The sequence below is a fragment of the Haliaeetus albicilla genome, chromosome 19 (assembly GCF_947461875.1).
Source record: "Haliaeetus albicilla chromosome 19, bHalAlb1.1, whole genome shotgun sequence".
In the NCBI taxonomy this organism is placed as follows: domain Eukaryota; kingdom Metazoa; phylum Chordata; class Aves; order Accipitriformes; family Accipitridae; genus Haliaeetus; species Haliaeetus albicilla.
In genome coordinates this window covers 9419643-9431807 of record NC_091501.1, presented here as the reverse complement: position 1 = coordinate 9431807, position 12165 = coordinate 9419643, and the positions used below count along the sequence as shown (strand labels likewise).

At 43.7% G+C, this 12165-nt stretch overlaps 1 protein-coding gene across 8 annotated transcripts in view; it reads right to left on the bottom strand.

Annotated features, from left to right (window-relative positions):
- Positions 1-7967: 7967 nt before the first annotated feature.
- The window catches only part of DGKI (diacylglycerol kinase iota), a 220161-nt gene continuing 215963 nt past the window's right edge, over positions 7968-12165 (bottom strand). For all 8 annotated transcript variants that reach the window (XM_069807567.1, XM_069807559.1, XM_069807561.1 and 5 more), the window contains one exon: positions 7968-11609. In XM_069807567.1, the coding sequence (XP_069663668.1) occupies positions 11493-11609 (117 nt within the window). In that variant the 3' untranslated portion in view covers positions 7968-11492. The remainder of the gene's footprint in view (positions 11610-12165) is intronic.

Here is a 12165-nt window from a genome sequence, read left to right as displayed (position 1 = left end):
AATCAGAGAAATGCTCCTGAGATGCATAGCTAAGACCCCGAGGTGACCTATAGTCCTGCTAATCTCTGCTGGATCTCTCCTGCACACCCTGAATGCTGTGCTGACAATCTGAGCTTACTAAGGGACTGAGATTTCCCTGGAAATATTAAGGGTATCATTAACTTTTTCATTACCACGAGCTTAAAGTTGGCTTATCCAGAGGCTTAACACTCCACTCCCATCCCTCCCCTGCACTGCCACACACACACATATGCAGAATTTTGACCCTTGCATCCCCCTCACTCTTCACAACTTTTGAGTCACCCCAGTCTTTTCGCTCTGCCAGAAGCAGCAACCCAGCTCCACTGGCAAATAACACAAGGAAACTCAGCCCAGCCAAGGCATGCGCTTCTTCACTTTTATTCTGTACATTTCCACACAAGTCACAATACAGAAAAAGTGTCCAAAAGGAACGGTAACCAGCTCTTTCAGTGTATACAGGTTTCTTCCTTCCCCCGGTTTAAAATCTCCTTGTTTAGCAACACAGTGATCAAGATACTTCGTATAAATAGGAAATGCAAGAAAATTGGGGAAGAAAATACTTTCTCACTTTGTTACAAAAACCCCCTCCCCCTTCCCGTATCCCCGTCACTGCTGATTACCTGGACCCTGATTCTCTGTTGAACACGTAGCTTCATTTCATGGGTGCTGCTGCATGCCTCGGATTCCTTTTGCCAGCTGGCAGCCTCATGATGCGCAGCTCCGGGGCATTATGCATGGGGTCAGGCAGCATAAAAGAGCCCTTTGTGATGTTATTACAACTCCTGGAACAGATGTGGGTTCAGATAATAGGATATGTACAAATACTGGAACTCTGGATGCCCATGAAATGGTGGCTGAATATGCGCATTTGTTATTTGGCTTTACTGCTCTGTTCAGGGGACTAAACACACTATGAAGTGGTCCAGATTCTGACCTCTGTCACATCTTGGTTCACCTGAAGTGAATTCAGTGCAGAGGAGATCAGGATCTGTCCTTTATCCTTCCTCCATCGTCTCCAGGAACCAGCAGGTGAATATCCACTATATAGCCCAATGGAAACTCAGCCTTTCCATCATGAGCCTGTTCATCACCATCCGACATGACCACGACTCCTTCTTAGCCTTGTTCCTTTTTGCAGGAGACACCTCCAGTTCCCTAACTCTTCCCTGTCGTCCTCGTTCTTTATCCATTTTCATCTCTCATTTGCCAAGCGGCCAGAGATGCTAGTGTGAAGGCCAGAGAGTCTGCTCCCTCAGATGTTTGGCTTCGTTCCCCAGAAACCTTTTGTATCAACAAACTCAAGTGGTGATTTCTGGGCTGTTGGAAAAGATACTGTGATATCTCAATGATAGGATAGAGGTGACAGAAAGAGGTATTTCTGAGATGGGCTCTCCCAAATGAAACACTGTGCTCAATGAACTGAATATGATGGAATACAAGTGCTCTAAAATTCAGCAAAATATTGTTCTCTGGAGGGAGGGCAACAACCTGAATGCTTTCATTGAGTGGAAATATCACCTGAGTTAAAATTTTTAATAAAAGATAGCTCAAACATGGAAATCAAGCATGAGAAGAGCAAACTAGCTCATTAGAAACTTGTCATCCTCCAGCACTCTTTACTATCTCAATTTAAGCCAGCTAAACTAAAAAGCATGGGACAGGGCTACTCCCACTGTCCTTCAAAAAATGGTTCCAAAAGAAGCAGGATACTATATGGGAGCAACATTGCAAGGCACGACAAAAAACTCATAAATAGTTAATATGCAGCAGGTTTTGGCCTCGGAACACAAAGCACCTTACCTGTGTGTGTATGGGGAGATGACATTATCCCCATTTTGCAGATAAGGAAACTGAGGCACAGGAAGGTTAAAAGACTTACCCAAAGTGACTCAATGACAGCGGCAGAATTAAAACCTCAACCCCTTGATTTGCTACCTTCTGTTCTATCCTTTTGACCACAGTACCTCCAGAGAGATGTGCTGATGAATTACAACACACAGCAAGTGCTTTCCCTACTCTGTGACACAACCACGTGACACAGTTAGACTCATAAACTCTCATAAAACAGAAGTGTATTATTAAACAGTGATCAGTTTTTGCATAACCTTTACATCTCGCAATAAAACAACAGGTCAGTTCTTGCTCAGAATAAATCCCTACCGAGCTAGCAGTGACAGTCTCATAAACCAGGTTCAGTCCATACGTACATTGCATTTTCATTAGCACACGCTTGCAGCTTGATGAGTATCCATAGGAGAATCATGTTTCCCCACAACACATCCTGGTTTTTCCCTGTGCAAGGCTGCAAAGCCATAGCTGTTCCAAAAGCTGTGCAGAAGAAAAGGAGCAATAACAGTGGCACAAAGGCAGGCCTGTAGTTTGTAGCAAAATGTTCTGCTCACTGACTCAGAGAGGACACTGAAACCTCCATGGACTGCCAGAAGGTTTGTGTGGGAGACGCAGAACACGAGTCCTCAGCTGCATCATTGGCTAGACTTTCCAAAATCTTTCAAAAGCCTCCTGCTTCCAAAAAGCTGGCTGCATCCAAAATGACTGGCACAGGGTTTACAGCACAAAATAATACGGGCAGAAGTAAAATAACCTTCACTTCCCACTGTGAAAGCACATTTCACCTTGTGGAGGTTTCTACAAAGAAATGCTGGCAGTCATATTCCCTGTTCCACTCCCCAGTGCACTGCACCCTGATGGGCCAGTGGCCAAGGCTAGCACCTCCCAAGTCCATTTGGAAAGGGATTTTTAACCCTTGATTATTTCATTTTCCAGTAGAGTTACAAGACATGGAGCATATGCAACCCATGGTGTGAGGGCAGCTAAATGGCACCCATTACAAAGGGCAATCCCACTCTGGCCGCTCTGAGAAAAACAGGCAGGAATCCCCATCCTGGGGCTGCCCCCGGCAGTGGGAAACGAAACAAAAAGAGCTTGGAAGAGCCCTTAAGAAAGGAAGGCAGCTCCTACAGGCTTACTGATGTCCGTATGTATTTTACACTCCTCCTGGCACATGGTAGGGTGTCTGGAATAGGTAGCCTCCAAAGAGTTGTTATTTTTGCCGGTAAGGTGATAGATGGATCTTTCTGCACATAAGGCATCCCTCCCTTTCCCTCTCCCCAGATCTGTGAGGTGCAGCAGTAAGCTAGAGAGAGACAAAGCTCCCGAGAGCTTAGTGCTTTGAAGGCTCAGCCACTTATTTTCTTTTCTCCCAAAGCTGTTGCGTGATCAAAGGAGGCAGATGGAGGAGAATCACTCTGCAGTGACATGTAAAAGGAACAAAAAACCTGATAAGCCTCTGCCATCTCCCTGTGATTTTTCTGAGATATATGCTGAGCGGAAAACCGTACAGTAGCAGGGCCAGCCATTTCACACGAGAGACCAGGACACTCATGCACCAGTTGGAAACAGCTGCCGCTTCTCGCAAGCATGTCATGGAGCAACACAATCACATTTGCCCAGGCAAAGATTATTTAACAGGAAAATCACAAAGGGAAGGAACATGAGAGTAGACCCCCCCAATTTTTTTTTTTCCTACTGTTATTAAAACTAAGTCTGAAAAGATTGAAATCAACCCCTCAGTTGTCAAATACCCAAGTCCATCATGCTGCCCATCTGCTTAATCCCAAGACATTACAACCGTCCTCGGAGGTGCCTTTAGTGCTGCACACCCAACTCGTTCCTAGTACAGCAGAATTTCAACATTCCCTATCCATGTCTGGGCATGGTCAGAGGAGATCCAACCATCTGTGACTGGACTACCAGAAGTGTCCCAGAGGCAAGCACAATGAGCAGAATTTTGACCTTTCCAGTCAACAATGAAAGTAGCATGAGCTAAGGAAAGAAGAAATGATCAAAGAATAAAGACTTCAGTAAGAAAGGTCTGAAAGGACAGGTCAAAAGAAGGTAAGGAAAAGCAAAGAGCATTGAAGATTATTTAAAATCAAATTTAAATAAAATTATGTTCCATTTCCTTCCTGCCATTAGCTGCCAGCAAGCTCACTTTTTTCTTAGCTTTGACATGAATATACTGCTCCCACATGCCATGGAGATAAGGACACTGTTAAATAGTGGCAAGACCACAGGAGAAAACAACTCGCAACTGCACCCACATCCTATTAAAACAGGCACATCAACAGTAGTTTTCCCATTCCGATCAAGAAAAAAATAACTGGTCCTGGGAAAAGCGCTGAAGCGAGCCACAGGAAAAGAAAGCCAACTATTCACTTTGTGGCCTATAGCGATAATTTCTTTTGATGTGGCATGGTTTCCATTCATTTAGAAGGAAAACCTCCAGTATGGCTAAGGAGTAGGGAGAGGTGTCATTGCACAACTTGGGGCTCATGTCTCACTTCCTAAAGCCTCAAAATTTGCAAATAGTAGGATGTGCCCCACCAGCCTGCACAGTGATCCCTGCAGGGGCAGGAATGGGATACCCCCTGCAGCTGGATGACAAATATTGGGAACAGTGAGCATGCAGAAGAAATGCATGCATTTCACTTTATTAGAAGTAGATACATCTAATTATGGTACAAAATTACTCATTACAGTGATATTCAATAGCTAGCATTGCAGCTCCCTACCCAGAAAATAGCAATGCTTATGGAAACCATTCTGTAGGGTCCTCATTCCCAGGGGCCAGCTTAGCTTTGCTTTTCTAATTTTGCTTTCTTTCATTTTTTTGTGTGAACGTTGTACAGGAAAAAAAGCCCTAGAAAAGTGGGCCTAGCTGTTAGAGCCTAATTAGCCAAGTAGAAATCACTCATCTCTGCTGCATCAGGCTCAAGAGCTTCTTGAGCTTCTTCTCTGTACCTACAAACCTAACTGGTTCCTACAGTTCCTAGACAGGATCTGGATTCCTGAATACGTGTAGGAACAGGGACTGCCTTCTCCCTCTGCTTGGCCATAGGCTGAGGAAAAAGTGATACTTGAAGGTCATTAAGGCAGTTGGAACCAGAAGGCCATTTTTCTCATTAAAATAAAGTGTAACACTAAGAAATTAATTGCTGCTGTAGTTCAGGCATTACTAGTTAGATAATTGCTACAGCACTTGTCATAACGGAGCACTGGATTGCCACGCTGCACGCTGCGCTGAGTGATAGGGTTACACATCAAGCAGCCTCCTAGACAGGGACTAATTGAAGAGCCAGGTGTTACACTTTGCCAGCAAAAGGAGGCTGGCTCTAGATGAAGCAATTACATATGTAGTACTATATTGCTAAAAGAAGTAGTGCTTATTTCTTGCCTGTCAAAATGCTACAGCTTCTACGTACTTTGTATATGAATGCTGGAGCTGTTAACATATTGGTGAACTCTGAAATAGCATTCCCAAATCAGGGTTCTGTTTCTAGTGGCCGAGGGCAACGCAATAGAAGCAAATTTCTGAAGAAAGTAAGTCTTTCGCTTTCTCGGATATTCACCTTCTTGTATGTGTCTGTTGAGAATCACTGCCTTCTTAGATTCCCAAAATCTCTTCCATGTAGGGGATCCAAGAGCATAAGCTGACTGTTTTCAAAGGGCTAAGCATCAAATTATTTCCTGAATTACAGATGTGTTTATGTTGAAACAAATGCTTTTGTTGCAAGGCATCCCCCTGCTTAGACTTTAGAAGTCATCACATGCTACATCAGAATAAGGGGTTTTTAAAACGAGCTGCCTGTCTTCCCCACTCTCTGGGTAACTACATACATGTGTACCGCATAGGATAGATTGATTTCTTAAAAAAAAAAAAAAAAAAAGACAGTCTGAGAAACAAGAATCAGTCTGAGAAACAAGAAACTGCAGCTGAGACTGGAATGTGGCACCTTATAAATAAGGCAGGAGACAAGATGCACTCTGATGGCTGAATACAGTAAGGTTATTCAGCTCTAAGCCTGCCTAATCACTGAAGTCAGATGTAATGAATTTACGGGTGTGATCAAGGCCTGCAGGGGGGAATTTTCCCCTTTTGCAGGATCGGCACCATACATGGGCCAGAAAATCCCTTGGCCAAGGTGGGGGGTGTTGCTGCAGCGCACATGTATGGGGGACAAGAGAATTCCACTCTCCCTGGGCACCACCACGGGCAGCAGTGCTGGAAACGTGCTGGGGAGGGAAAGGGAGAACCCTGAGCTCTGGTACCTGCAGAGGATCTCAGGTAGGCAGTCCAGAGAAGCGTGGTGCCATGGCACAACTTGGAGCACACGTAGCCATGGTCACTGCTTTTACTGCTGGGTAGTCCACCCCTCCCAAGCCAGCTTTTACATAGAATTAGAAGTGAGAAACTGCCCAAGTACTTGGCCTACTTCTGGGCAGCCCGAGCCAAGTGTTGAGCTGCTGCAGTCTGTCTGTCCTGGTAACTCCTCAGCGAAGGCTGAGACATCCTGACTCTTCTGTATATTCTGTTCACCCCAAGAGCTGGGTGCAGGGCTGGACTATAGCTCCTCTTGAGGCATTTCCACAGTGCAGCCGTGAGCTGCATCCTGCCCTTCCGAAGAGAGTTAAAGCACTGAAGCTCAAGATACATCCTCCACATGAAATTCTGGTCTTCATCAATATGCTAGCAAGTCACTTTTAGCACATTACTGACTTGCCATTGCAATCAACAGATTTTGGCAGGCACCTCACGGGATTTTAAAGCGGTAGTTATCCATTACTAAGAAAAATAGTTGCGTTCACTGCTGTTAAGAAAGCAAAATGAGTACCGCAGTGAACCCTGTAATACTGTGTCCTATACCTTCACACATATCCAGAAAGGCACGGGTATGTGATAAACCGTTTCCAGGACTGCTGAAATGACTGAAGATACTAACATTTGATGCTTTAGATTAATTAAGAAGCTAATAACCCAATGGCGCTTTGGCTCAGATTCAGTGAGAAAAAGAGAGGAAATAACGTCTGATGAATGGAAAAGAATAAGTATAACGGAGACAGAAATGTTACTTTCAACAAGCTTAAACACCATTCTTATAAAACACTTCTCCATGGATGTTAGTCTGGTGCAAAAGAGGCAAAAAGTGTGGGAAAGAAAATGACAGACCTCAAATGGATCAGCATGAGGAACTGCTTCCTTCTTGGAGTACACGGAGTGCAAGGACAGAATTGTCCTTGGAGTGTTTTCAAGGTATCCAAATTCCCAGCATGTCCATACATTTCTTGAGTACCATTAAACTCCCAACAAGCTTAAGGCTACCAACGTACCTTGCCCATTTCATAGCTTTTGCCCAGAGTCAGATCATCTCAACCTGCTTTTGATATACTGGAAAGGTCAACACATAAGCATACCCCACAGGAGGCATCTGGGGTGGCTGAAAGGAAAATAGCCACCTTCTAGGTGAGGTTGTGTGTTAGTGACTTTACTGTGCATGTCGCTGTCATAGCAAAGACAAAGACAAAAATGAGCAAAACAGGCCATTACGTACTACTCAAACCAACCTCCCATGGCCACACCACCAGAAAAACCATGTGCCCCATCTATTCGTCTGCAACAGCACCAGCTCTGCAAATACAGCTGGGAAGATCAATGGCAACAAAACATCAATTTTGTTCTATTTTCTTTATGTCTATGGTGCTTCTATATGACAGTCCTCATGTAGCAGGGGACATCTCATGTCGTCCAAATCCAGGCTACAGCACCGTGAGTTGAGACTGAGCAATTCTACTGCTGCTGGGGAAAAGCAAGGGTGACAGGTGCCAGTAAAAACATCTACAGACATCTTAAAGTGCTAAAACACAGACAAGCCATCACATGAAATGGTGAAAGCACCACTGGAGTCTAAGGCCTGTTTCATAATGGGCAAAATTTGCCTTGAACTCCTGTTTTACATGAGTCACTCAGCCTCACACCTCATGATATTCAGGGATGCTATAATTAGTGAGAAATGTATGACATTGTCGTGTCTTGGATACCACATAAAGATACCTCTAACATTGAAACATGAAATAAGAATAACTGATGCTATTAAATAACAAAAGTAATTTTATTTTATCAACATTATAAATATTTTCTTTCCCTTCATTTAACTCCAAAATGAGATAGTAAAACCAGTACAATGGAACAATTCAGGAGCTCCTCAGTCCTACTGAAAAGGGTCCCATTTAATAACAAATTAAAATGGAAAATGACATTTTGTCAGTCCACAACCTCATTAGCTGAGCATCCCTAGGTACTTTGTCATTCAAATGGCACAATTCTAAATGTGTGCGCATATGTGTGTGTGCGTCTATATATATGCATACTGATATTTATAAATATACATATATATAGTAATAAACACACATAAATAGACACAGACACTGAACAGAAACTTTTAGTAAATCAAAATGTTTCACATGTAATTTAAGTGGGTTCCCAGCTGTACACTGAAATTTGGGCCCTGCGCAATGCAGGCACAACGACACTGTGCTAAGCTAGACCCCAAGTGCTCGAGAGATTCAATACGTACGTGTCACCTTTAACTGCTGCAGAGTCTGCCTGCTTCTGGTGGCTGTCCAAAACCGAGAATCCCATCACACTTGAAAAGTGGTGAGGAGTAATCCTGCAGCATCCTGGCCCCAAACTACTTCCCTCAATGAACCAACTTCTGATATCCCTGGCCCTGCGTGAGCCATTGCAGAAAACAATATACGTGCTCTATTATCGACAAATACAATACGTCGCCAGTATCTAATGCATTATGTGTGCAGTCCTTTGGGACACCTTGAATATTAAAGGCACTACATACAGCCAGCTCCTGTCCTATCTCCAGTGCTGGGGTTTATTTTCATCCTACAGTAACCGCCTCCTACGGAGCACACAGCGCGGGCAGCTTTCCAGAGGCACACCAGGCTCACTCTGATCATAGCATCCTACTCCAGCTGCCGGGGAAAAAGGCAAGCCAGACTCTCTCATGTGCTCTAAGCTCCTTTGAGCAGTCCGAATGGCACAAAGGAGCTCAGGAAATCTGCCCGTCCCGCCAAGTTGCTCCAGAGCCAGCCCTTGCTTCAGCCACCCTCCAGGCATGAGGGATGTCTCACCGAGGCGAGGACCACTGGGGACAGAGAGGGACCAGACCCAGCTCCCTCGTCATAATTAACGTGTGGCCTCTGGAAGGTATCTGTGATTAGAACGAGCCTTTACTGCTCCACCTGCTTCATGGGACTAAAGGACCAGGGAGCAGCAACAGGGTCACTGGCCGTCCTCTGCTCAGGCACCGCTCTGGCCTCAGCACAGGACACAACCAAGCCCCTGGCGTCATTGAAGCTTCCTCCGTCTCTCACATCAGTAAAACAAAGCAAAAAGATAAAACTCATACTAATATAATTCTTGGTTTTGTCAAATATATAGAAATATTACAGTAATGCCTTTCCTCACAGCTGGGAAATAATGCAAGGCCTACCATGACTCCACAGCATGAGGATCTTCCTTGTGGAATTTTCACATACATCAGAATTATACTCTGATTTTTTTATTTTAACAGTTGCCAAATTCTGTTCTAATATATACACATATTGACCTTTGCCACAAGGCCCTGGATGATTATCAAGGGAAGGAATTTGGCTTTCATATTTTATTTTTTAAACAAGAAAGGTAAAGACAGAAAATAAGACAAAATACATTTCATGTCGCCATTGATCTATAGATTACAAATATATATAGTTTCCTTCCAGAGGAAGAAATACTAAAGAAATATTTTGCTCATATCAAATGAACTTTTGAAAACAGAAAAAAAATAAAAAATATATTTTTCAGCTCCTCCCTCTCTGCCACAACACTCTTGTTTAAAAAAAAAAAAAAAAGAAAAAAGGAAAAATAAAAGAATCACATTCATTTCATTTCCACAACTTCTACCAAGGAAGAAAAACTTATCTGAATAATGACCTGAGTTATTTTCATGGTTTCCAAACTGCATGTAATCCCGATGATCACCATCTACCAGAGACCTACACCTAGCAAGGCGTGTGAAAACAAACCCCGGTAGATCTTTCAAAACAAACAACAAAGCAAAATTCAAAAATCTATTGCAAGAATTATGCCGAAAGTGGGCCATGAGCATCTTCAGGGGAACTGGTCAGACAAAGCAGAAGTGGAAGCTCTGCTATTTCTGGTGGCTGAGTTGTCTGTAGCAATCCAAAACCTGAAGGTGAACGTTTTGTGTGTGCCTGTGTGTATGTGTGTTTGCTTTCTCTTCTTTTGTGGTTATAATCTTTGAGGTAAGACAGAACAGATGAGTACAGAAGACACGGCTGGCCTTTACAGCAGCTAAGCAACCTTACATTTCCAAGCCTATAGTGGGTAACGAGGGAAAGAGTTGCCGCGTGTCCTTCTCCAGTAGGATAGCCTCTCTGAAACTTTGTTCCCTTGGGGAATTGGGTAGTTTACAGGTTCAGCCAAAGAAGAATTTCCTATTATTCCCAGTGCGACCAGGGTGGTGCTCATTTGTTTGTTGACGCCAGCAAGCCTAGGCTGACCGCCGATGTTCTAGGTCTCCTTCCTACCTCTGGCCGTAACACTAAGGGGGACTGGTCCATAAGTCAGTCCATCAGAACCCCCTCCGTCTTGCACAGATCCCTCCCCAGTGTAAAACCCATCTTTTCAAAAGTCAAAAATAGCTATCAACTTTTAGGCAGAATCAGGTCGGTAATTATACAGGCAATGGTGGCGTGAGAAACCTTACTGGTACCTTTCTGCTCTGCTATACAACGTGGTGTTTCCTATATAACTCCTTTCCATACAAATGACTGTCTCATGAGGATACTGTAACCGTATACCCAGCAACAATGAGGAGGTTAGGTTTTGTTACTGCTGTAAGTCTAACTGTGCCCCACACCCTGGGAAACAAGGCAATAGGCAGAGTCCTCTCCAAAAGTGAGAAAACTCCCCGGTGATTGGGCACTGAGGATGCAGCTTCTGAGAGGACAGCGAAGGAAGGAATGCAGCCAGTGAAAACACTGGATTTTTCCTAAGGGCATCCAGAGCTCCTCAAATTTTTTGCTACTGCCTGACCATTTGTGAAGACTTAACGCAGAGATAAAAGGTACTATTGAACTGATGAGAAGTGAGGGGAATGGGAGAATAAAAGGAATGCAGGGAACTGTAGGTATGGAGGAGGGCCTGGTTGGGTATTTTAATGTCCCAGTTAGTTTGGTTCCCCCACACCCTCTTTTCTCTTTCCTTTTTTTTTTTTTTTTTTAAATAAATTGTACAGATGAACATGGGAGAAGTTCATGCTACTTGCTGGAAGCAATAAAGGTAAATTTCCGTGGCCCATGGATCCCACAGACCTTTGAGTGTCCCGCCTCATCCATCATGGGCTAACTTATGGAACCTAACTGTTCCGTGGCAAGACTCAGTAGCCCTTAGAAACTGGTGGCATGTCCTCAGGTATTTTCCATGAGAGTCAGAGACACATTGATTCCATCAGCTTCTTCCTCATACGATGCCTGAGTGCTTCAGGTGCAGCCTTGCGATTTCCAAGGATCATCATCTTCGATGTTTTCAGACATCAGACTGCTGTCTCCAGATCCTCATGTGAAACCATTTGGTAGTTTTGTCGACTCTCCAGGTAGGAGGCCAGATCTGGGTCACCAGCTTGCTGAGCCCTGTCACGAGGGGTCTTACCCTATAATAAAGAAACATGAAAAGAAAGTCTTGTGCTAACATATTTAGAAGAACAGATGAAAGCATGACCTGGAGAAATTACTACAGGAAAGACAGAAGCAAATTTGGAGAATTTACTTATTTGTTGTACAAGTTGGTGTTAAGTTTTTCTATCAGTCATGAGATTCTGAAGATTTTCTAAGTCCTTGTGTGGTTTAGGACAAATCATGCAGTTCTGCAAGAACATGCTATTTGATACAACACACAGAAGGGCTCCCATGCTGGAAGGAACTGATTTTTCATTCTAGGGCTACAATCCCCATGTGAATGAATATGACACACAGTACTATAGCTAACACTTGAAAAGTGCAGTGCACTTCACAGACTACACACTTTGCTAAGGATGTGCAGAGAGAGATGTTCAACACCTGAGATGATTTCAATGTGTCCCATTCTATCTCAAGTACAAATCGTTTTTCAGTGCATCAGCTTGCTACTCTATTATCTGAGCATCTTATGAGTACTGTTAAATTGGACCACAAGTCTATGAAAAAATATTGGAAACTTGTTAAAGTATC